Source organism: Pseudoliparis swirei, chromosome 19 (assembly GCF_029220125.1).
Source record: "Pseudoliparis swirei isolate HS2019 ecotype Mariana Trench chromosome 19, NWPU_hadal_v1, whole genome shotgun sequence".
Taxonomy (NCBI): Eukaryota; Metazoa; Chordata; class Actinopteri; order Perciformes; family Liparidae; genus Pseudoliparis; species Pseudoliparis swirei.
The window spans coordinates 26,540,578-26,567,612 of record NC_079406.1 but is presented as its reverse complement, the minus strand read 5'-3'; the positions used below and the strand labels follow the sequence as shown (position 1 = coordinate 26,567,612).

General features: G+C 42.8%; 1 protein-coding gene across 2 annotated transcripts in view; it reads left to right on the top strand.

Moving 5' to 3' along the window:
* Positions 1-13,031: 13,031 nt before the first annotated feature.
* LOC130210172 (complexin-1-like) overlaps positions 13,032-27,035 on the top strand; it is a 37,699-nt gene continuing 23,695 nt past the window's right edge. The window contains exons 1-2 of one of the 2 annotated variants that reach the window (XM_056440169.1): positions 13,032-13,116; positions 14,033-14,167. In XM_056440169.1, coding sequence (XP_056296144.1) covers positions 14,137-14,167 — 31 coding nt within the window. In that variant the 5' untranslated portion in view covers positions 13,032-13,116; positions 14,033-14,136. Of the gene's footprint in view, positions 13,123-14,032; positions 14,168-27,035 lie in introns of both variants that reach the window. The other variant, XM_056440170.1, reaches the window with a different exon arrangement.

Genomic DNA, 27,035 nt, shown 5'->3' with positions numbered 1-27,035 from the left:
GGGGTCTGGTTCATGATTCTGATTGGTCGAAAGGTTGAAAGGCGGAGCTTTTCCAACAGCTTGAACTGTGAAGACATCTCGACCCGTCTGTGGTCGGAGAACCGTTCGCCTGACCGACTCTTCGCTTGGCGTTGGGCGTTTCTGGGAATCCGAGGGATCGGCCGGTGGAATCTGGAGCAGTTACAACATCCAACACACGCTCAACGTTTTCGAGTTTTAATAAGTAAGCCAACCAGGGCTCAGCGGACCAACATACCCCAATCTCTCCTTTGCTCATGCATCACCCTCAGGAAATTAAAGCCGATACAACCTCCCCCGCTTTATTGCCCCAATTCCCCCCAAAAGATATCAGGGAGACGTTGAGCGCCGCGATCCGCCTTTGCTCCCAACACGGCAGGAGCTTCAGACTCCCACACAGACCTCAGAATCCACATCTCTTTGTAGCTGAACACAGAAAACACACAAACACACACACACACACACACACACACACACACACACACACACACACAGACACAGCATCTTCAGTCTTTACCCTCTGGCATCAGATTGTGTCTTTGTTTTGATGGATTTCGATGGTAATGGGTGTTTTGGTGAAACCGATATATATATATATATATATATATAACTGAGATAAGGAATTAGAGAAGGCGAGAGGGTGAACACACAAACACACAAACAGCCCGACGCCAGCCACTGTCGGCGTATTGCGTCGACTTTCTGCTCATTTTCGGCAGAACTGGAGCTTCAAAAAACACCCAGAATGCTTCAGGGTCCGAGCAGAGCTTTTAACTACTCCCTCTGCCCCCCTGCCGATGCTCCGGATAGCGTTTCCCTCTATCGGTGGAGGAGAAGGGAAACCAAATGGCTCAGCAACGATCCCAGATTTTCCTCCGTCAGCACAAAGGCCGGCGGTCTCGTCGGCGGGGGACTCTGGGACCCCCGAAGGTCCTCAAGGCGGCTTCAGAGGGTTCCCACCAAATGAGGAATAGTCCAGAGCTCTCCACTTCTTACCAACTCATGACTAGTTATCACTAGAACCCGTACTTTACACAGTAAAGCCTCAATACTTCTTGTATCGGCCGGATGATGCTGAGGTGCTAGATCGTCCCATATGGACGGAATTTCTACGATATTGTGTCTTTTTGTTGGTGAAGGTGGTCGTTGAGCTTTTTGGGCTTCTGGGCTTCTTCAAGTAGAAATGTTCATTCATCAATCCGTGCATCTAAATTGCAATTATCGTTCTAACAAGCTGCATTGCTGCCTTTCTGGAAGTACATTCAAATATCTCACGAATAAAAATCTCGGCAGTACCTTTTCTGGAATTTCTTTGTATCGGACAGAAAAAACTAAATTAGTCATTAACCAATGAAAAGGTTCGAAGATCTACAAATAAGAACAATTCATTTCTGTAGACCACTTTGGGAGTCGCCAAACTCATGACTAGTTATTACTAGAACCCGTACTTTACACAGTAAAGCCTCAATACTTCTTGTATCGGCCGGATGATGCGGAGGTGCTAGATCGTCCCACATGGACATCATTTCTACGATATTGTGTCTTTTTGTTGGTGAAGGTTGGCGCTGAGCTTTTTGGGCTTCTGGGCTTCTTGAAGTAGAAATGTTCAGTAATCTATCCGTGCATCTAAATTGCAATTATTGTTCTAACAAGCTGCAGTCCATCCAAAGATTTTAGGAATTAAAATCTCGGCAGTACCTTTCCTGGAATTTCTTTGTATCCGATAAAAAAACTAAATGAATCATTACCCAATGAAAAGGTTAAAAGATCTGCAAATAAAAACAATAGGTTTCTGTAGATCACGGCTCGGGGGGGGGGGGGGGGGTGTTCAGCTATGCAAAAGACAAAAGCCTGAGCTCATCTTTAAAACACATTCGGGGATACGGTGAACGAGCCGAGTCTCTGAGTCAATCGCTCGCTGTAGTCACATGACTGACCTCATTGTTACTCCGACAAAAGCTTTTCCATTAACTTTAAAAACCTGAATGGAAGGATTGATTTGCCATTGTTGAGAAATCCCAAACAGAGCGTACAGGAAGTACATTAGTCCCTGAAGTTAACAGTGAAACGTAACAACCTGGTTTTAAAGGCCGGACCTCTTTTTAATTAATGAGCTTTTAGATACAGACAAGAATAAAGACAGCGCTCTTGTTGTCGGCCAGTGACGGGTATCAATAGATGTTTTTTCATTAATACTCCTCATTGTATCTTTATTGATTCTCTTTATATTTAATCCTTACATTGTGTTGATTGTTTAATGTGGCACCACCAGGACAAATTCATTGTATGTGAACACAATAAAAGTTTCTGGTTCATTTTCCTACAGGACTTCGGATATACGAGGAAAAGATTGTCGTTTGGGTTAAAAAGTCTTATATAAAGCACAAATAAAGCAAAGTGGGTTTCTCATTTTACTCGTTGATGTGCGGCGGCCTCCAGCCGGAGACATCGATGTTTGTTGGCGCGACCTCGTGACCTCGCCGCCTTCAACACGGGGGTTGCCTTTTGCCTTCTGACGTTAAGTGACTGTTTAAAATAGCTCAAATCCAGGGTTGCTCAAACATGAATATGAAGGAGAACACAGGAAGCTTTAAAGATAATGGAGATGTGGCAAGTTTCCCAGAAGAAGAAGAAGAAGAAGAAGAAGAAGAAGAAGAAGAAGAAGAAGAAAAGCTTCCATTCCTTCTTTTCTTCAAAAGAGTCCCACCATGTCCAGATTGGACCTGATGAATGGACTCTGGCTCTGAAGTTAGAACCAACAACCCCACCGGCCTGAAGCAGCTTGGATATTAATAATTGATTTTTATATATTGTCTCAACAAACAATTCTCACGACGCGGCCAAACTGCTGCATAGCGACGTCGTGAATAACACTGTTCTTGAGATTTATTGTTCTGGTGCAGATATTCCTCCATTAGTTTTTAAATGAAGGCGCTCCGTGAAGGGGAACTGGACAAAGACACACACACACACACACACACACACACACACACACACACACACACACACACACACACACACACACACACACACACACACAGCTGCTGGCTTTTCATCTCATGTATGCAAACCAGCAGCCTGCAAGGAACCAGAGCAGACGACTGGTTTCCTGCCTCCTCCCAGTGCCGTCGTGTCCCACGACGCGAGCCGCTCTCATGGGTCTCCTCGCCGTTGTGCGTGAGGTCACGTGATCTGTGTTCATCTTCGGAGGTCGCTCATGTGCAAACATAACGCGACTCTGCCTGCACCGATCACAACGCTCCCGACGCTTCCTGTTTCTCGTTTTCATTTAATGCGTCGTGTCAGGCCTCAGATGGCGTCGCCCGCTGCGGTGCATCCCGCCGTCATGGTTTTTCTTTTTGCTCCGATAAGTGTCTGTATTTATGAATCAGCCCGGTCGCCGGGAAGAATCGCTGTCGTTGTTCGTCAGTGCAAACTGCGATGTGTGTGTGCGTTCGGTCGGAGGCGCGTACCGAACCGTGAGGTGTGCGTTGTTATTGACGGTTGTGTGGTTTTGTGGTGAGATTAAATAGCTAGAAAATCTACTATGAGAAGGACTTTCACGCAGGAGACCGCAATGTGGGTCCTCTTCGAAAGCAGAAGTCAGATATGACTTCGTAGCGTCACTTCGTAGCATCACTTCGTAGCGTCACTTCGTAGCATCACTTCGTAGCATCACTTCGTAGCATCACTTCGTAGCATCACTTCGTAGCGTCACTTCGTAGCATCACTTCGTAGCATCACTTCGTAGCGTCACTTCGTAGCGTCACTTCGTAGCATCACTTCGTAGCGTCACTTCGTAGAGTCACTTCGTAGCATCACTTCGTAGCATCACTGCATCACTTCGTAGAGTCACTTTGTAGAGTCACTTCGTAGAGTCACTTCGTAGAGTCACTTCGTAGCGTCACTTCGTAGCGTCACTTCGTAGCGTCACTTCGTTGCTTCACTTCGTTGCGTCACTTCGTTGCGATACTTCGTTGCATTACTTTGTTGCGTCCCTGAAATGCTCGTTCAAAAGACTTCATAGAAGTGGAAAATTGAATCTTGGTCGACTTAAAAAAGCGACAATTTCTGTTTCTTCTCCTTAACGTCAGGTTCTTTTCTTAAAGGGAATGTGACTGATGAGAGAATTAATATATTCTTCTTCATTATAATTTCTATCTCTGCTGTAATAACTGATTCCGCGGCGTGACAGGAGTATATCCGTTATCTGCTCCCCAATATAGATCATTCATGCTTACATTACATGTTCTTTTCATTTAAATTTCTAATTCTTTTTGTGTGTGTCTGTGCTGAGAAAAGATGAGCTTGGGGAAAATGGACAAAAGAGGAAATACATTCTGTTTCCCTCAGTCTGAAGAAGGCATCATTGAGTCCATTCAAGGCTTTTAAAGGGGCTCAGATAGACGTCAGCGTAATATTACGTTAGCCGGGGAGCGCCGGGCCTCCGATAAGCAGGGGGAATTAGCATTTGCATAATAATAATGCTTCTCTTTTGTTGACCTGCCCCCGAGGACCATATGTGTGGGGTTTTAGAGCGTCAGCACGACGCGGCGGCGTGCAATTTGTAAATTGTTTTCGCCGAGTGTTTCCTGTGGTTATTTAGAAGAATAGAAGAGATGATTTCAACCCACCGGAGCTGGATATGTGTTTGTGTTTGGTTTCATCCCACGAGACCACCATCAAGACACAAGAAAGCAAACAGCTCTACGACTATGACGAGGGGGAAATCTACATACACACAAACACAAGAAAATGGGACAAATATTCATATCATTTACATATATATATATATTCACATATATATATATTTATATATATATATATTCACATATATTTATATATTCACATGTATATATATATTCACATATATATGTATATATAGATATGTGTGAATATATATATATATATAATATATATATATAAATGTATGTGAATATATATTAATATATGTGAATATATATATATATATATTTATATTCTCATATATATATGTGAATATATATATATAGATGTATATAAATAAATATATGTGAATATATATATATAGGTGTATATAAATAAATATATGTGAATATATATATATATATTCACATATATATATATGTATATAAATATGTATATATGTATATATATATATACTGTATGTGAATATATATATGTGAATTTATATATATATATATATATATTCACATAAACTTATATATTTAAGCAATAAGGTACGAGAGGAAGTACTGTATTGTCAATAATGTCCTGTTCAAGGGTGTTGTTAGGCAAACCCTTGAGTAGGACATTATTGATGATACAGCACTGCCTCTCGTTCGTTATTGCTTTTATAATACGGGTGCTGGTGACATTATAAATAGTAAATAAATAGTAAGCTGTATAAATCACTTAAAGAAGATTAATACCGTTTGTTTTTAGCGTTATTTGAGACGTTGATGGACTCAGATAATATTCTGTTTTATTGAAAATCGTACTCACGTAAATACCAATTCACTTTCTTCATGCATCTTTTAATATATAAATACACTTTCTATCCTGCGTATGAATCAACTGCGCGGTGGCAAACAAAGCAAAAGAAGCGACGTCCAGGCTGCAACTCTCTTCTCATATTTAGAAGTACAAAGATATCCGTCGCCATGGGAACATCTTGATGAAGTATCACTTTCTAGTCGAGGCAATGGGGAAAATACTGAAAAGCCTCTTTTCCAAATATGTGTTCCCCGTGTGATGAGATTGGATTTGGGACTCAAAGCGTCTTCGAGTGCATGAAAAGGCTTTTTTAAAAACATCCACAGACCTTCATTAAGATCTCCACCATCTCCATCAGCACATGTTTATTTCTGACTTCATTAAACTCAGTGTCTGCAGAGCTTTAGATCGCTGATTGAGTTAATTATTATTTTTACTTGTATTTATTGTTTATAATTGAGTATAAAAGCTGTCATATTCGTTGCTTTCTCCCTCCGAAAACAGATGAACCCAGAATAATAGTGTTAATGCTTTATCTCTCTCTCTCCTAATGGAAGACATTATCACCCCCGACAAAGCATGATATTCAGTTCTTTCATATCGTATAGAACATTAAAATCCTCATAATGTCCATCCTCTCCTCACTGTAGGGGAGTGGGATTACCTTTTATGAGTTAACAAAGAAGAAGAAAAAACTCCTCAAGGTTACAAACCATCAAATAAAATGAGTCTGAACGGAGCTGGTGAGACTACAGATATTAGTAATGATTAAAGGTTTAACTCTTCAGATATTAGTAATGATTAAAGGTTTAACTCTTCAGATATTAGTAATGATTAAAGTTTTAACTCTACAGATATTAGTAATGATTAAAGGTTTAACTCTACAGATATTAGTAATGATTAAAGGTTTAACTCAACAGATATTAGTAATGATTAAAGGTTTAACTCTTCAGATATTAGTAATGATTAAAGGTTTAACTCAACAGATATTAGTAATGATTAAAGGTTTAACTCTACAGATATTAGTAATGATTAAAGGTTTAACTCTACAGATATTAGTAATGATTAAAGGTTTAACTCTACAGATATTAGTAATGATTAAAGGTTTAACTCAACAGATATTAGTAATGATTAAAGGTTTAACTCTACAGATATTAGTAATGATTAAAGGTTTAACTCTACAGATATTAGTAAATCATAACCCACAAGCTGCAACGTGTAGAGATGTGTGTTTAAATAAAATATAATTTAAAGACGCGTTCACGTCAACGAGCGGCGACTCAAGACGACGGCTTAGAAACCAATAACAACTCGACAAGTTAAAAAGTTAAAATATCCAACTTTAGTTATTGAGTTTAGGAAAGTCCTTTAAACTTGATGTATCGATGTTATTAATTTATCTCACACACACACACACACACGCTTCCCGAAAAATAATAAATACCAATAATTTCTACGAATGCGATACGAGGACACGGCGTGCAATAAAAAACCTCTGCCTTGTTCCAGATTGATTATTTTAATTAAACCCGGCTTGGGAACAAGGTGCATTGTGGGGCATCCAGTCATTTGTTATCCGAGGCGAACGCTCATCGAGGTGAAAACCAAGCGCTCCTTTTTCCGTGTCCCGAAGGTTCGACGTGCTCGTCGTTCTTCTCCTCTTCCTCTTGAAAGCACCTTTTTTTACATTTTCCAGAATGCCGATGAAATGTTTGCTGGTTCAGGACTACTTCCTGTCCTTCTTCTGGAACTCGAACCCCCCCCCCCCCCCCCCCCCGTTCCAACAGGTGTGCCGTCACCATCGGCTCCGCGTCCCGCCATTTTTTTGTCTTTTGATGCAATCAAGAAGTTGAATAAAAACTCTCCTCAAAGATCTGATCCCAGGTCTGATCGACCTTTTCATCTCTTTTTAGGAAATAGCCGCCAGGTGAGAACTTATTTTCCGCCATCTTCTCAGACTTGTAAAAGATGGAGAGAGAGACGGTGCTAAAATAATACCCGACTTTCGCCAAGGAGCCGACGGCCATTAATGTCCCCGTTTCAGCCATTAATGTCCCTGTTTCATTTGTCACGTGCTTCCATCGTTGTTTCATCTGAAACCGACGGATCCGAGATGTCTCCGGCGAAGACGTGAAGTTTATTTAACTTAGAAACTTAGTTTATTTAACAGACTGGATGCGACGCAACGAGCGGTAACAGGAGGCGCGTTGCCGGACGTTGGAAAAATGTTGCGCGAGATTTACGGTTCACCAATAGTTCAGAGAGCATTGGACGTGGTGAGACCTGGTCCGAGGAGGGAACACTTGACTCGTTCTACTTTAAGTTTAACGGTAAAGTGACGGTGAGAACTTTCCTCAGAGCGTCTGTCGAGACTTTGATGTCTTTTCTCCGAGCGCTTTCGGATGCGTCGAGTTTATTTTGACTTCTTTTGTCTGAGTTTGAGTCCCCGAAGTGTTTTCCTCCCTTCAGGAGACGAGACGTCTGCCACGGCGTTCTCTTGAACGTTTGAAAAGTGAACAAAGAATTATCCAACGGCGTCTCAGATACGAGAAGAAAGTCTGTCGCATTTTAACATTATTAATATATAATATATATAGTTCTTTAAATAATCGAGAGAAAAAAACAATATCAATTCAACTTGTGTTATTTTGAGATGAACCACATTGTCAACCAGCCGAGCTCCATCTCACAGACTTCAATTTTCTTTATTCGTTTGTTTTTATTTCCTCCTCATTATTGATTATTTTTTAGTCTTTTCTGTTTTTATTTTTTAAATATTTTATCTTTCGATAATTTCCTGTTTGCGTCACCATAGCTGTTCCCACTTCCGTCGCTATGGTGACCGGCTGCCTTTGATATTAAAGCATCACTATCTGGATTTTAAAAAGGAGCCAGCGTTAGTTTTTTTTTTTTGCCGCACGCCAACACAACATCCAAGATGGATGACTAAAAGCTCGACCGCCCCTACGTTCTAATTATAATTAACCCGCGGCGGCATCGGCGGCTCCGTGAGAGACAGGCGGCTTCGTCCAGGGCGGCTGAAGGAGAGATGTCACTCAACACTGAGCCCGCCCACACAACTCATCAGCAATGCTAATCAAACTGCTGGGAGATGACATTATTATTATTATCACTGATGCTTCTTGTTATAGCATCAATCAGTCTGCTGCCGTGAAATTAAGGGTTATTATTATTTTAAAGATATTACTTCATTACGTTGGTTCATTAGGTTGGAATCGAATAGAATAAAAAAGAATACAGGTTTTTTCAGAGATTCGCACAGGAGTGAAAAAAAAACCTGTTTTTCAAAAAGGAGCCAATAAACTTCAACTGGAGGAGGAAGGACGGGTTGTTTCTGAAACGCCTGTTTCTGACGCCGTGTGGTCCCCACGACGTCATGCGTCTATAGCCGGTCCCCACCACGTCATCCATCCATCTACAGCCGGTCCCCACGTCATCCATCCATCTACAGCCGGTCCCCATGACGCCATCCATCCATCTACAGCCGGTCCCCATGACGTCATCCATCCATCTACAGCTGGTCCCCACGTCATCCATCCATCTACAGCTGGTCCCCACGTCATCCATCCATCTACAGCCGGTCCCCAGGACGTCATCCATCCATCTACAGCTGGTCCCCACGTCATCCATCCATCTACAGCCGGTCCCCATGAGGCCATCCATCCATCTACAGCTGGTCCCCACGTCATCCATCCATCTACAGCCGGTCCCCACGACGCCATCCATCCATCTACAGCCGGTCCCCATGACGCCATCCATCCATCTACAGCCGGTCCCCATGACGTCATCCATCCATCTACAGCCGGTCCCCATGAGGCCATCCATCCATCTACAGCCGGTCCCCATGACGCCATCCATCCATCTACAGCCGGTCCCCATGACGCCATCCATCCATCTACAGCCGGTCCCCATGATGTCATCCATCCATCTACAGCCGGTCCCCATGACGCCATCCATCCATCTACAGCCGGTCCCCATGACGTCATCCATCCGTCTACAGCCGGTCCCCATGACGCCATCCATCCATCTACAGCCGGTCCCCATGATGTCATCCATCCGTCTACAGCCGGTCCCCATGACGTCATCCATCCATCTACAGCCGGTCCCCATGACGCCATCAACCTGAATCCCCCTCGGGGGAATTGTTTTGGGCTGATCGCAGATCAGCAGCTGCACACGTACAACATGTCACTTAAACCCACAGATCAGCTAGTGCAGGTCAGTGGGGACGTTACCTGTGTGTGTTTGTGTGTGTGTTTGTGTGTGTGTGTGTTTGTGTGTGTGAGCAAGACACTGACAGTGAGAAAGGAGAATAGAGGCCTGAGTTGAATTAACGAGACATCGGGGGAATATGTCTGAGATGGAGTGTAGGATGGTGTCTGTGTGTGTGTGTGTGTGTATGATGGTGCGTGTTGTTGTGTAGGATGGTGTGTCTGTATGTGTGTGTAGGATGGTGTATGTTTTGTGTGTGGGATGGTGTGTGTGTAGGATGGTGTGTGTAGGATGGTGTCTGTTTCTGTGTAGGATGGTGTGTGTGTTTGTGTGTGTGTGTAGGATGGTGTTTTTGTGCGTCCAGGAGGAAGTGAAGAAGAAGAAGAATAGATGTATTTTACCTCAGCGTTCAGCGTCATATTTGATCAATACGATTGATCAAGGAGACATAAAGTAAATCAATCAAAGTCCGATCGGTAATGCATTACTGTGGGAATCGCTTGGAAAAAAGATAAATCACTTAATGTGAGGTGCTATTGATCTCAGCTGATCAATAGTCATTTCAGAGCGGCCGGTGGGGGGAGGGGGCGCGGCTTGTGTGCTTTGGCCAATAGCCGCTCTGGGACCTCAGGACTGCAGTGTGCTAATAGAGATGAATGGAGGGCAGGATCTCCACGTTAGTGTTTTACACGCTTTAATACAAATGTTTTTACAGAAGTCAAGAACCGCAGCGCCGGAGTTATTGTTTCATTATCTCGAGGAAACAAAAGAGTTTTTTTCTTTCAACACATCGACGTCAGGATGCTTCCACTCAGCGTGTGTGGTTACAAATAATAATAAGAACTCAAACAACGTGGATACATTTGACTCATCTGTCTCCATTTCAGTCCGTCTGCAAAATGAAAAGTTTATGTCAAAAACAATAAAAACGTTTTTTTTAAATAATCATTCAATCAAAAAACATCTTGAGGTTTTTGTTTTTCTTTATTACAGCTGACATGTTGTGTTTCACGTCTGGCCAAGTCCTGTAGTTACACTGTACACTTTATTATTTTTAATTATTTAATTATTTAAATTCGTATTTTTACGCATTTTAACATATTTTAAAATATTTTTATTGATTTTACTGCTATTTTATGATGTTTTATTGAATTGTATATTTGTAAAGAAAATCTTAATTCTAAACAGTGTTTATTATTTTCCCATGTCGATCAACACTGAACCAATTTCATGAATTTCTATCTTCATTATAATCTAAAAAAATAAATAAAAATAAGGTCCAAATATAAAATGTTCTTCACCTCCTCACGACTGAAGAGAATAATTAAATAAATGTAAATCTGTGTTTTGCCGCGCACCAATATTCCAGCTAACCTCGTCTCTCTGATGCTTTTCCATGAGACTACGACGAGGGATCAAATATATAAATATAAAATAATCTGCTTTAAAGTGAAAAGCATTGCACACAAAAGCTTTTATTTCATCAATTAATACTGGCAGAGGACTTCAATGACCTCATCTTCATGGATGTGCAATAATAAAACCGAGCGGGGGAAAAAATGCTTTTATCTTCGCCCGAGCCGCGGGAAAAAATGGCGTAATCCTAATTACCCGCCGGCGCCGTTCCACCTGGTCGACGGCGATATTCCTCCACAGGAAGTGAGCGGGGAGATAAAACAAGAGCGGCGGATTAAAGCGCCGCACGCCGGGCCTAACATCCAGGAAACATGTCAAAGGCCTTGTTCCACAAGAGGGGAGGGGCCTCATGTCGGCGCCGGAGAGCATCAGAGAATGAGACGCAGCTCGAAGGGGTGCATTGTGGGACCTTTTTTTTTTTAGCTTTGCATACATTTTAATACAATATATTTACCTTCATGACGGCAGGATTTATGATAAGAGAAGAAATGTTATGAGCTGGGAGGAAAGAAAGGGGCGGCTGTTGGGGCGACTGTGGGTCAGAGGTGAGCAGGTCCGTCTTCCAATCAGGGGGTCGGCGGTTCAATCCCCGCCCTAGTCAATGTGCCCTTGAGCACGGCACTTAACCCTGGGTTGCTCCCTGTAATGACAGTAGTCTCCCCCTCCTCCTTAAACACGTGTACATGACGATCTGGAAATAATATTTATATTTTTCAGAATGTTCTTCCTATGAAAAAACATACACACACACATATATATATATATTATTATTATTATTTGTTATATATATATTTTATTTTTATTTTTAATAATTGACCCCTGCCTCTCACGCCGTCTGTGCTTCACCACACTCAAAGAAATGACTCATTGGATGAACTCAATTAAATTGTTGGCAGGTTTTCCATCCAATAATTATATGCAACTCCAACTCAAATTTAGCACATCAGTGCAATAAAATGTAATTAAGTTAGTCCAACTCATTTGTTTCAAATACATCTAAAATAAAATAACGCTATTCATTAAATTAAATTAATTTGTGTTTGTCCAACTCAAAATATAAACTAACTAACTAACAAAATATGCAAACTCCACACAGAAGGAAAACCCCGACTGGGAATTGAACCCTCGGCCCTCTGGCTTTGAGGCGACAGTGCTAGCCACTACACCACCGTACAGCCCTGAAAGTGTCTTCACCTCATGTAAACAACTGATTTTCAGCTGGCGCATGTGCAAAGGGTAGTCCTCAATGAAACACATTTATTTTGAGTTGATATGCACACCATCTAACCTAAATAAATCTAATAAATGAAAGTATTCATACATTTTGTGTTACACCCATTAAATATAAATATCTATTTTTGTAATTGATTTATTTAAATGTATCAAACGATATTTAAATGTATCACCTCTAAGAAGGGCTTGAATCGTTTTTTTGAGTGCACTGATACAGAATGTAAGAAGTCAAATATGACAACCACTGAGATGTGGTGACGCAGGAATCCCCTCCAGCAGCGTCGTGGAGGGGAACCCCAGAGGACAGAGATCACCTCCACGGGGCGTCCATCACGTGACGTCATGCAGGAACAAAGAGACGAGCAGCCGCAGCTCAGAGACCCACACTGGAGTGATCTGTCTCCATCGGCAGTGGGACGTCTCTCTCTCTCTCGTCACGGCAGCTGCTTCATCACCAACACCACCGACCCCTCCTCCTCCTCCTCTACTCCTCCCCTTTCTCTCTCTACGTGTGTGTGTGAGTGTAAGTGTGTGTGTGTGTAAGTGTGTGTGTGCAGGAGGAGGCACCAACGACGTCCCTTTTTTTTTCTTCTTCTTCTTCTTTTTCTCTTCTTCTTCCTCTTCTTCCAGCCCCGGGAACCGGAGATCCGAGGCACGAGCAGCCCGACTCTCCTGCGCCGCTGTTGCTGCATGCTGCGGGATAACTTCGCTGCAGCCGCCGCTCTCTGCTCTCCACGTCCGGTGTGTGTGAGCGCGCGTGAGCGTGTGTGTGTGTTTGTGTGTTTGTGTGTTTGTGTGTGTGTGTCAGGAGGATTTTCAGGCTGGGACGCTGGTAAATCGCCGCTTCGTCTCTTCGGTCGCGATCCAACCGGGGGTACCGGCGGGGAGCTGTCCGCTCGCGCCGGTGCTGAAAGCTCCGAACGAGGAAGCGCGCGCGCGCTCGTTGGGGAGCTTTTTTTTCTCCTCCGACGCAGGTTTTGCCGCCGCGGATCCGGTGGAAAGAAGATGAGAAACGCGCGTAATTACCGCGCCGCGCGAGGCGGCTGGTTGGACGCCGTGGAAGTGCGTCGGGGGTCCGGCTGCGTCCGGTCCGCCTCCCGTGGAGGATGGAAAGTTTTAACCTCATGATCAGGATTTGTTCTAAAAATGTGATAGTAATAATAATAATAATAATAATAATAATAATAATAATAATAATAATAATAAATATAGTGCACAAGTCCGACGTCCACCTGCACGTCAACGGGCTGTCCGGGGTGGACGCGCACCGGGCACTTTGTCCAAACTCGGCCGCCCGGTTTGATCCCTAGACCCCTCCCCCTCCCCCCTCCCTCCCTCAGTGTTTTCCGCCTGTTTCGGGTTACTTTTGACCCTTTGACCTTTGGTGTCCTTCAAGCGGCGCATTGAGAGAAACGCTAGAAAACACAGATTCTACAAGTGTGTATGTGACCGATGGGCTCCGGGAGGTGTGTGACTGCAGCTGCACGTTGGGGAATGTTTACTATATTATACTTTAAATATATGAATGGATATATAATAATATTAAGTGAGACCTCCGGCATGCCACCTGTTGTCTTGTTCATTATTGGGCGATAAAGTTTAGGATTGTTGATTTTGTAAAACGATTTTTTAAATTTTAAATTCTTTTCTTTTGCAGATTTGGCCACAGAGGACTTCTTCGTCTGCTTGTTCTTCATCTTCTGTGACAATTGAATGTAACATCGTCCGGACGAGGAAGGCCGGGAATTAAAAGCCATCGTCATGAATTTCGTTATGAAGCAAGCGCTGGGAGGTAAGCGCTCGTCTTTCAACCGGTGGCAACGCACGGTGGAGATTCACACTACGTGTGTCACTCTGTGTGTTGTGTGTGTGTTGTGTGTGTGTGTGTGTGTGTGAGATGGTGGTTGAAGGTTGCTCCCCCCCCCCCCCCCCAAACTTCTGTCAGACTTGTTTTTTTCGGGAGCCGTGCGCTGCATGCAGTCTGCGGTGGAGGTCGTCCGCTGGTGTTTTATTTCTTTATTTCCTTCTCTTTGTGTGCACACGCCACCCCCCCCCCCCCCCCCCAGCTCAATGTAACAGGCTGGTGATCAGCAACAGGCCCGAGAGGTTCAACCTGCTCCACCGAGGGCTGTCAAAGGGGGTCTCGGGGGAGGGGCAAATACAATAGAGCCAGAATCTAATCTTCATGCCGTTTCTTTATTTTATTTTGAAGGCGTACGAAGGTGTTGTTGCATGTGAATATGCGGATGGGGGCCGGCAGGAGAGGTGAACGGACCCCCGGTGGTGCTTCGACGTGTCTTTGTGGTCCTCAAACATCCGGTTTTAAAATAACCCCTAAAAGCTTGATTTTTATTGGAAGCGATTTATTTTTGAAAATAGATATTTAGAAGTAAACAAATGAAGTAGAAACATCCTCGTGCATTGTTATCTACACTTTGAGACCGTTCAGAGTTTTACGCCACGTGATTGGATGTTGATTGACAGCGGCCCGGCGGCACAAACAACCCCACAGCTGTCAGCTCACTCCTGATTGGTCCGTTGACGTGCTGGTGGGAGATTACTGTTATTTATTTGGTTGAAGCCGACTGGTCGTGTCACGTTGTCATTATTTCAGAATGCTACTTCCTGTTTGCTCACAGGATGGAGGTCTGACTAGTCCTCTTCAGGTCGTCCACTGGAGGCTTTCTGATTGGTTCAACGGTTCTGAAGGTTCTTTACTTAGAACTCAACAGAACTCAACAGAACCCACCAAGGGGTTTCCTCCAAGAATCATTTTATATTCCAAAGGTTTCATCTAGAACCCATTTTGCAAGGGTCTCAACTAAAACCCAATGAGGGGTTCTATACCGAGATTCCTTTCAACTAGGACCCGATGAGGGGATTCTACCGGGATTCCTTTCAACTCAAACCCAATGAGGGGATTCTACCGAGATTCCTTTCAACTAGAACCCAATGGGGGGTTCTACCGAGATTCCTTTCAACTCAAACCCAATGGGGGGTTCTACCGAGATTCCTTTCAACTAGAACCCGATGAGGGGATTCTACCGAGATTCCTTTCAACTCAAACCCAATGAGGGGATTCTACCGAGATTCCTTTCAACTCAAACCCAATGGGGGGTTCTACCGAGATTCCTTTCAACTAGAACCCGATGAGGGGATTCTACCGAGATTCCTTTCAACTCAAACCCAATGAGGGGATTCTACCGAGATTCCTTTCAACTAGAACCCAATGGGGGGTTCTACCGAGATTCCTTTCAACTAGAACCTAATGGGGGGTTCTACCGAGATTCCTTTCAACTCAAACCCAATGAGGGGGTTCTACCGAGATTCCTTTCAACTAGAACCCAATGGGGGGTTCTACCGAGATTCCTTTCAACTAGAACCCAATGGGGGGTTCTACCGAAGAACCCTTTCATATTGCAAGGGTTTTAACTAGAACCCTTCCAGGGTGTTCTCCGAAGAACCCTTATATATTGCAAAAGTCTCTGCTGGTTCTGGACTGATTGGATACGTTGCTTTAAAGCTGCTTTTCACTGCGGCTGTGTTGTGTCAGGTACAGCAACTGTGTGCTCATCATGTCTCTAGGCGTGAGTGTGTGTGTGTGTGTGTGAGTGTGTGTGTGTGTGTGCGTGTGTGAGTGTGTGTGTGTGTGTGAGTGTGTGTGTGTGTGTGCCCGCCAACAGGCATCTCAATAAAGACGAGTCAAATCCGCTGAACTGTGCATAGAAGAGATTTCACACCTGAGGAGCAGCAGGCGGTTCGAGGCCTTCGCCGTAAGCCGAGTGTCTCTTTCCGTCTCGGGGAGCAAGACTTTCTTTAGTTTTCTTCTTAAGGAGTAATGAGTTTTGAGTGTGCAGTGGATTAGCTGTGGGTTATTATCTCTCTCTCTCTCTCTCACACTCCATCTGCTCACGTCTACTCCGTGATTTTTACTCCCGACGACACCCACCTGTCACTCAAAGCAGCCACGCCCTTAATTACCCCTTACCGTACACCTTGATGTAATCTAAACGTGTGTGTTATATAACCCCTCCCCCCCCCTCCTACCCCTCCCCCACCCCCTCCTACAGTTGTCGTGATCGGGGACATTAGCTAATGGACCAGAGCTCGGCTGTTGACATTTCTGCCGCGAAGGGAACGATATAACGATGCATAATAATCGACGATAAAAACGTTCCGAATAATTTGAACGCAGTCGTGCATTGTGCAGAACAGCTGTTTGTTTTTTCGGGGGAGGGGTGGGAGGGGGGTGATCTCATTGTAATCTCTTCCTTGAGTCAAATTAATGATATGGAACATAATCTGCACAAATATGAAGCAGTTTGAAGTTTCAAAGCATGCAAAAGTACCCGTCTCGTCCCTTTGTAATGTGTGTGTGTGTGTGTGTGTGTGTGTGTGTGTGTGTGTATGTGTGTGTGTGTGTGTGGGTTGGTCTTCTATTGCAAGAACATGAAACCATGCAGTGGGAGCAAGGAAAGGATTTATTGCAGATGATATCCTCCACAAAACGCTGGTATATTGAAGTCGGCTCTCTCACCTCTTTCTGTGGAAGCTGCGACGCCAGCTCCTCCCCCCTCCTCCACCTTCTTCTTCTTCCTCCTCCTCCTCCTCTGGCATTCTCGCCCTCAGCCCCGGCAGGAGAGGGGGAGGTGTAGGAGGAGATGAAAAGTGACAAATTGATCTTTAAAACTGGGTGTTACATCATCAGCGGGCTGACGGGTGGCGCCGCGCTCTGGAATCGGCAGGAGCTGTAATCTCCATTTAATGGGAGATGTCTCCTGTCCTCTTCTGCGGCCTCGGGAGCTCCTCCCCTCCTTCTATCATTCTTTAATTCATCATTCTATTTTCAAGCCTCCTCCCCCACCCCTCTTCATCGTTACTCCTCTCCCTCCCCGCACAGCCTCACCTTCTCTCTCTACGTTCACTCCATCACCCTCTCTCTCTACGTTCACTCCATCTCTTTCTCTGTCGCCTCTTTGCTTTTCCCCCCTCTGTCAGTTTAGCTTTCTTTCCGTCGGCGATTACAGTAAATCTAAAAGGGCGAGGCTGGGAAACCTCAATTAGGCAGCCTCGGGGGAAACTGGGAAGTGTGTGTGTGTGTGTGCGTGTGTGTGTGAGAGCGAGAGGCACAATGTGTGACCAACAGACAGAGAGACTGGGTTGTAGTCGTCTTTAGCTTTCATCCGATGATAAAGCGACTGCGTGTGTGTGTGTGTGTGTTTGTACCTGTACAGCTGTCGTTGTGAGGACCATGTGAATTATAGACCTTCAGAATGAGGACATGTTTGGAACATTAGGACATTTTGGTTTCGTCCAAACTATGGGACAGTCATTAAAAAGCCTTTTTTGAGGGTGCAGAACCAGCAGCAGAGAAATTATACTAATGTGGAAGTGCCAAAAACTGCAGTTCCTCAAATGGCCACTCGAGGCTCTAAAAACGAGTCAATCCCCGGAGACCTCCAATTGAAAAATGCCAAATGTTACAGCAAAAAAATGACTTGTTTACAGCCTGGAACAAAAAAAGAGATATGATATGAGGGCGTGGCTACTTTGAGTGACAGGTGGGAGGGGTTTTAGATCGCTAATTGCTAGCTGTCTGCTCAGCTCCACCAATCAGAAACCTAGGAGCGACATATGGTTCTGATTGGGTGATGGTTCAGGCATTGAGTTGTGATGGTTAAGGTCAAATGCATTTTGTCAATCAGTGTCCTCACAATCACTGAAAGAGAGAAACACCATCCAGACTAAAACACACCAACACGTGAGCACCGACACACACCACCAGGACTAAATCATCCAATTCAAACCCCACTGACATACTGATTAACACAGGATGTAACACACACACACACACATGGACACACACAGGGTAATAACAGTCGGCGTCCTGTACTGCAGAGCATTTGTTCAGGAGTCAAACACACTGAGTATATATACTTTATGTATGATGTAAGTCTCATTGAGACCTGAGAATTGTGAGAAGAAAAAAATGTATAAAGAAAAGAAAAATAAATGATATTGACATATTCATAAAATAGCATTTTATTTTACTTAGACAACAGCATAGCAAACATAAATAAATGCTATGACTAAAACAAAAGAAAAGTCACAGCGCTGTCAATCAATTTCAGATTTTAATTCCTATTATTTTCTCTTATAACTTTAATTTGTCTGATTTTAGTCGGACAAACTAAATATTCGAGAATAAAAAATAAAAAAAGTACCATGTAGTATTTTGAGAACAGGCAGAATAGATTGGCGGGATGATATTACCCATAACTCTGGAATAAACAGACACGACGCTGGTGTTTCTAAGGTGTGTAGTGTCAAGAAATGCGTTTTAGCGATGGAATAAATTCTGTCAAACCTCTCTAAATACCCCTCCCCCTCCCACTGAGCACATTCACAAACATACACACATATGTTAATGTATTTTTAAACTTACAGAACAGTAAATATTGAGTCCACCGTACGAGGCTGTGCTCCGGTTCTGTGGGCACGCGGCGTAACGCAACATAATTATCCTGAAGGATTAATTAGCATTAGCTGGAGCACCCGAGAGGATTTATCGCTATATGGAGATGTTTCTTTAAGTCCTGTGTGACTAAATGAACCCCGCTGGGCAGGTGGGCTGCTGTTTGTTTACTGCTTACGGAGAGAGATACACACTTCATCGCACAGCGTCTGGATTTCTCAACACTGACGTGGATATTTACCAAATATCGGACGTACCCTCCTTGTGAGGACGTACGTTAAAAAAAGAACGACGTTTCTAAAAATGGACGGCTCTTCCGCATGCCCCCTCTCTCTGCTCATCCCTCTCTCTCTTTCCCCTCTCCTCCTCCATCTGTCCGTCTTGCTCCGTCAACCCTGTGCTAACAGAGCCGATGCGTACTGTGTCTTTAAGAGCTTTTTAACGAGCTTGTTCACACACACACGCAGTTGCTAGATTTGATCGTAAAAACTATTTTTATTTATTAATTTCTACGTTGAGCTTTGATTTAAACAATAGAAACGTGGCCACACAGAGCAAAAACATTTTTTAATTTTTTATATATTGTGATATTAAGATGTTATTAATGTGTATTGTACAAAATATTGCAAACATTTTGCATAATTCTGAAGAAAAATGCCATTAATGTTCAGGATTTGTATTTAATATAGACCACCGAGGTAGGAGTCACGCCTTACAAGAGTTTAACCCAAGGCTTTGATAACATGATTAAAAAATATATATAATAAATAATATATATATATATATATATATATATATATCACACACGCTTCCTGGTGGATTTCCTATGAAACCTTTTACGCTTGGGTGGGCAGTCTCTGGGAGACATTCAAATGAGTTTCTTCACACTTAACTGGCTTTGAGTTGACTTGGCACACACATATATACACACGATAATGTTTTATGGCGGATATCAGCCTCTTTGAACCCAATTCAGAGAAATGAGGCGAGAAGGGAGGCAATGTAATCCAGATAAATTGATGCGCAGTAATGATATCTGTCCTCTCTAGACGCCGCCGACGCCGCGCGGCAGAGTTGTTTTTATTGTTCATGGTACAAGAACTTTCCTCTGAAAAATAAAGACAGAAAACATGAGAAGTGGATTTTAACTATTTGATATTCACTGAGACATTGTTAGATACGCAGAATGTTCCAATTATCTTGCATGAACTAAACAAAATGAAAACACAGACAACTCTCAGACTGGACAACGCCACGGTAGCTACCTGTCAATCACACAGTGGCCCCGCCCAAAAGCATACCTGGTTTATATGGTGTATTTGACTCTAAATGACCATAAAGCACTAAATTATGACATCATGCTGTATAGAAGAAGACGTGAAACTAGAGACTGAGACATAAACTCATGTTTACAATGTTTACTGAGGGAATACATCAATAGAGAAGTAGAGTCATTATATAGACTCCTATACAACCAGAGGAGTCACCCCCTGGTGGTCAGCAGAGAGAATGCAGCTTTAATACATGAAGCATAGACTTCTATACAACCAGAGGAGTCGCCCCTGGTGGTCAGGAGAGAGAATGCAGCTTTAACACATGAAGCATAGACTTCTATACAACCAGAGGAGTCGCCCCTGGTGGTCAGGAGAGAGAATGCAGCTTTAACACATGAAGCATAGACTTCTATACAACCAGAGGAGTCACCCCCTGGTGGTCAGGAGAGAGAATGCAGGTTTAACACATGAAGCATAGACTTTTATACAACCAGAGGAGTCGCCCCCCCTGGTGGTCAGGAGAGAGAATGCAGCTTTCACAAATGAAGCATAGACTTCTCTACAACCAGAGGAGTCTCCTCTGGTGGTCAGCAGAGAGAATGCAGTGTTAGCATGTGAAGCATAGACTTCTATCAGCCTAATATGTTAAAGGTCACATATTTTACAAAGGAATAAGCCAGTCAATGGACATGTGGTTTATCACTTGAATTGTTAATACAATTTGGTGGAAATTTATCGGCAGGAAACATTACAGCCATTAAACCTCTGAGCTTTCAAAAACCACAATGGAAAGGAAAAATAAATGTCTCTACTGAAGGGGCCGATGTAATAAAATAAAACGTCAGTCCGGAGATGATTGATGTATCGACGTCTGCGTCATCTCGGCTCAGCGACTCCCCCTGAAAGTCAGCGTGGTCCGCTGTGCACTGCTGAGGGTATTGTTTTGGTTGTTTATTAAACTGAAGTTACAGACCACCGTCTTTAGAAGCGTGTCCCAAAATATCCGGTTCGGGACCTCGTTCCCAAAGGCCGTAAACTGAAAAGGGAAAAGTGCTTTTCTTTACCCCGGGTTGTTTCACTTGTGGTCTTTTTGCAGCCAGTATGGGATTAAATCCAAAATATTCCCTTGCCAGCTTCCTTTTTTTTTGCCCAATAGTGTGGAATCGAGCTCGGTTTAAGAGTTACTGGAAAAGTGAACCAAACAATGAAAAATCCTACAAATTCTATCGTGAAATGTTTTATTTAATGTGATTGAAATATCTCTAACAGCCATATTTCTTTAGTTTGCAGTGTGGAACTTTATTTCCTGACATAATAATGACAACTGATTGACGTTCTCCAGCGCGTGGGGGTTATCTGCCCTGCAACAGACTGCCGGTGGGTGGGAGGGGGGAGGCGGGCAGTCCATCAACTGCAGAGGGAATCCCCATGTGGCCGACGGCAGCTGTCAATCAAATCTTTTCATTTCCATCACGGAGAGTTCCTGTGAAGTATTCCGTTGCGTCGGGTGGAGGAATGAGCCTCAGCCAAAGGCAGCTCTGCACCGCACACAGGAAAACATGCTTATGACGCCCATTGTTAGTAAACATTGATCTTTTATGGTTTTATTCACTTTGACAAAAGGTCAAATATTCACGGTCCTTTTAAGGTCTACTTTGGTCTCCAACTCCTGAGGGAAATGTCGAGGTCTTTATTAGCTAATTGTACCGCTATGATGACTAGCTATTATATATACATATATATATATATATTTACATATACATATATATAAATATATATATATTTATATATATATATTATATATATAAATATATATACATATATTTATATATATAAATAAATATATATTTATATATATATATTATATATATAAATATATATACATATATTTATTTATATATATATTTACATTATTTTATATATATATATACATTATTTTATATATATATATATTTATTATTTTATATATATATATATATATATCCAACTCCTGAGGGAAATGTCGAGGTCTTTATTAGCTAATTGTACCGCTATGATGACTAGCTATTATATATACATATATATATATATATAATATATGTGTATATATAAATACATATATATACATATTTATTTACATATATATATTATATATATATATAAATATATATAAATATATTTATTTAAATATATATATATTTACATTATTTTATATATATATATTTATTATTTAATATATATATATATATATATACATATATACATATATACCTATATATTATATTCCATGGAATCAGAACTCTTCACCGGAGGAGCCGAGCGGCGCCGGCACTCAGCACCGCTGAGAACGCTAATGGAGAACGACGAGGCTGCGTGACACGGAACTAGAGAGGGATGAGTGGAGAGCCACATAGCGTTATGGAGCTCTGGATTATGTGTGTGTGTGTGCGTGCGCGCGTGTGTGTGTGTGTGTGTGTGGCACATTTATGGCTGTCAACTGACTCATTAAAAAATATAATGCAAAGAAAACACCAAAGTGGTGAAATAAACTGTATTTTTCGACACAATCTAAAAATACATCTGTAATTAGACTTGCCGTGTGACCTTGAACTTTGACCTCAGTTGGATGTATCAGGATTCAAACCGTGTCGTATCTCACAGGTTTGACGGCATCAAACAGACATGAGATCAATATCAATAATCAATAACACCAGCTGGCATCCTTCCAGCCCAACAGCTGCTTCCCTGGGGAAGTAGCAATGCACCTGAACATATTTTTGGACTTTATGCTTATCAGCTATGAAAAACTAATATTCACCAATTGACTTCAGTGATGACATCATCAGTGTTAATCCATATGATGATTACCCCCATGGGACTCTTCAGAGGTTTCCTGCGTCAGCAGTATATTCCATATATTCAAAGAGCATACATAATGAGTGTGAGTGGTCTGCATAGAGGCACCCCAGGGTGCTTTTGATGTCACTTTCATATTCACATGTGCACCTCTGACTGGAGCTGCAGATGAATCATGAATCATGAATCATAGCACTTTGACTCAAAAGACAACAGCTCCGCTGGAGGAGACAGGGGGCGGCGACCTGGACGTCAGGGGGCGGAGCCTCCTCGAGGCCAGAGGTGAGAAGTGAGAGATGGCCACGCCCTCTTTTTAGATTTAATTACCCATTAAAATATAAAGTAAAACGATCTTCATCGTTTGCAGAGATTCACGCGAATTTTTCAGGATAAAGGACTGCGATGTGTGTGTGTCTGTGTGTGTGTCTGTGTGTGTTTGTGTATGTATGTGTGTGTATGTGTGTGTAGTCTGAGCGACAGACAGCGTTTCTTGCTTTTTGTGGCTGTGAGAGAAAGAGAGGGGGGAGAGAAAAAGAGGAGTGGAGAGAGAGGGGAGAGAGAGAGAGAGGGGAGAGAGAGGGAGAGAGGAGGGGAGAGAGAGAGGGGGAGAGAGAGGGGGTGGGAGAGAGAGGGAGAGAGAGAGAGTATCAGACTCAAACAGATGTTTCTAGAGCCTCTCTTTATCTGAGAGCTTTGTTCTTAGATTAAAACTCTTTTCTCCCTCTGATAATTATAATGTGAGAGTTTTATTTTTAAATCTGTTCTTTCATTTTGAATCAGCTGCTGCATGTTGATCAGCTTGTGTATAACGTCATGATCGTATTGATCGGTTATAGATTCTGATCTGTTCTGACCAGCTGATCAGACACAGATACAGGACGTGATCCTCAGGCTGAACCTCTGACAGGTTGGACAACAAAAAATACATCATGCCTCCTTCTCTGCCTCCTTCTCTGCCTCCTTCTCGGCCTCCTTCTCGGCCTCCTTCTCGGCCTCCTTCTCTGCCTCCTTCTCGGCCTCCTTCTCGGCCTCCGCGGTGGCTTTGCTGCTCATCTGCTCAGCCTGAATATATTCACCCGACATTCTGCAACTTCACATCTTCATGTTCGTGATGAATTCATGCGAAGCGACAGCTGTCAGGTCTGGGTCAGTGGAGTGGAAGAGGAAGAACAACTTCAGGGCCAAAGAAGAGAAAACCAACTCCCTGAAGTGTGAAAGTTACTGAAAATACACATACAAGACATATGAATATGATCCGTTTCAAGAAATACTAAATAACTAGAACTAGACATCCTGTGATAGTGGAGTTACGTCTGCGAATGTGAGAATTAGATTAGATATTCCTTTATTAGTCCAACAGTGGGGAACTTGCAGGATCACAGCAGTGATCAACATTATAGGATTAATAAAAGATAAAAAATAAAACACAATAACAATACTAAATACTAACTACTCTAACTAGAATACAGCTTTGCATATTCTAACATAGTTCTGGGGGGAAACTCCCCTTTCTGGCTGGGAAATATGATTTAATGTTGACAAAGTGTTGATGTCACGTTATTTTAACACAACCGAGTTGGAATTGTGTCTTTTTCTTAAATTTAAAATGTTGACCACGTGATTAAAACTGCGACTGCAATCCCACAAACGTGTATTATTGTTATAAGGTTGCCTCTTTTGTATTGATGATTCCACCAGGAATAATAATAATAATGCCCATATAAGGCTTGGGAGTGATGTCACCGAGACGAGTCACGTTAGCTTGATTTTAAACATCACCTCATAAAGATATGTGCAAAAGCATGAACATAATATTATTCACTGCTCTGTAATGTCATTTTTTGCATTATAAACACATTGTGAGCCCTGAAGCTTAAGCACGGCACGGTAGCCGCTGATTATGTAAGAGGAACCCCCGTTGCCTAAAATAACCGCGCTGACGTCCGTCCCACTTAGATAACCGCTCGTTTTCCACTTGGCTCCCCCGACGCGTCACGCTGGGCGCCGCTCGGCCCGGCGAGGACAATGTGTGATTATCTGGCGAGGGAAGAAAGCAACAACAGACGACCTTCGCCGCGCCACGCCATGGCCGCCGTCCAAAAAGGTCCGCCCTCGGCAATATGCTCCCGCGGCGGGGAAAAAGATGGCCGAGGAGGATTGGGGGGGGGGGGGGGGATTCCTTTGAAGTTGCACCGTGACATATGCACAGATATATGCAGACGTACACACACACACACACTGAGCCCCAAAAGCCGTCTGAGATTTACCCTCAAGGTCACACCAAGGTCGGTGTTTCTGTCGTCACGGTTACTGAGTTAAAAGCCACGTGGATCCTTTAAAAAAAAAAAAAAAAAAAGGACGAGAGATAAATTCATGAATTAGACCACCATTTTTGTTGTCGACGAACGCCCAAACCGAGGTGGTGTCATGTCGTCTAGTGGGCGGAGCCAGCTTCACCCTCACCACGCGCGGTGAACATCGTCACCACGTGGTTCGTTAAGCTTCAGTAAAATCAACGCGCATTACTTTTTTTCGCGGTGTCCCTTCAAACTTTATTTTATTTGCAGAACAGCAACAGAAACAGAAATTAAACTCCATATGAAACAACGCCTCGCTTTGTCTTTACATGCGGTCTGAAACACGTTTCTTAATATGCGGTTGAAAAATAGTTTGCCCTTCTACACACACCTGGCTGTACATCAAAATGATATCAGCATGGTCAACAGCATATCACCATAACTTGATAACAATGAACCCACACATTAAAACTGGCAGTGTGCATTTAACACTTAAAGAGTACATTTTAACACTCAGCCAGTGAACATATGGTCCCTTATCTTTAGTGTTAAAGTAACACTGAACACAGTGTTAACATTTCAAAGTTAACGCGCAAATGATGAAACTCAATTTTAAAGAAGGAGGGGGCGGAGCTTTAACAGTGAACGTTGTCGTCAGTGGGGGGTTTACTCTGGCTTTAGTTGTAATAACTCTGACAGAGTCAATATACTTTAACACTGAATTTTTAACACTGGGGAATTAACTCTGAATATGTACTCCAACGCTGGGCGCTATTTATTCTTGCTAGTGTTGGAATAACTCTGAAAGAGTCAATATACTTTAACACTGAGTTTTTAACACCGAGGAATACAATTTGTAATATTTACTCTGAATATTTACTCCAACTTTGGGCGCTATTTACTGTTGCTAATGTTGTAATAAACACAGAATTTTTTACACTGGGGAATTGACTGTGCATGGATGAGATACGGTATCGATAAACACAAATCAGTGAAATGGTTTCTATATTCAGTCAAAAATATCTAAACTTTCGGTTCCACACTTAGACCGACGGACCTTTTCTTTAATTGGACCGACGTCCATCACCCAGCAGACGTCACCTCTTGAGTTATATTTATTTAAACGGTGAAGAGTAGTTTCATATATTATATGATATGATATATGCCGTCAACCCGAATCCCATTTGATTTGAAAACATTGTAAACAGTACGAAGACGAATACGTCCCGAGATGTTCAAGATGAGTCGCGGAATATATTCCGACTTTTTTTAACGTGAAGAAAAGACGAAACGAGGTTAGGAAAATGTAATTATTGTGTCTATAAACTTGTATTTATTCACAAACCCTGAAGGGATCCCGTGTCCCCCGTTCAGAGTCGAGAGGCTTCCCTCCAATGACGAGGAAACACGAAACACCTTCAACTCATCTGGAAATGTAATAAAGACCGTTACATTTGGAGAAATTGGTTTTCAAAGAGAAATCCTAAAAAAATTCCGTGCCCGCATCGTCCCGGTTGATCGGTGTTGCCGGCACTTCTGCACGAATCAATCGATGCATTGATTATTAATAAATGGTCGCTGTCCAATTTATGTATTTTTTGCCGATACTCCGAGTCCCGGAACTTTTCCCGCCCCGCTGGCCTGAGTGTCCTGCAACAGTTCCGAGTCCCGGAACTTTCCCGCCCCGCTGGCCCGAGTGTCCTGCAACAGTTCCGAGTCCCCCACACTGCCGAGGCTTCCCGTGGCTTGATTCCTTTGCCAGGCCAAAATAAATGATTC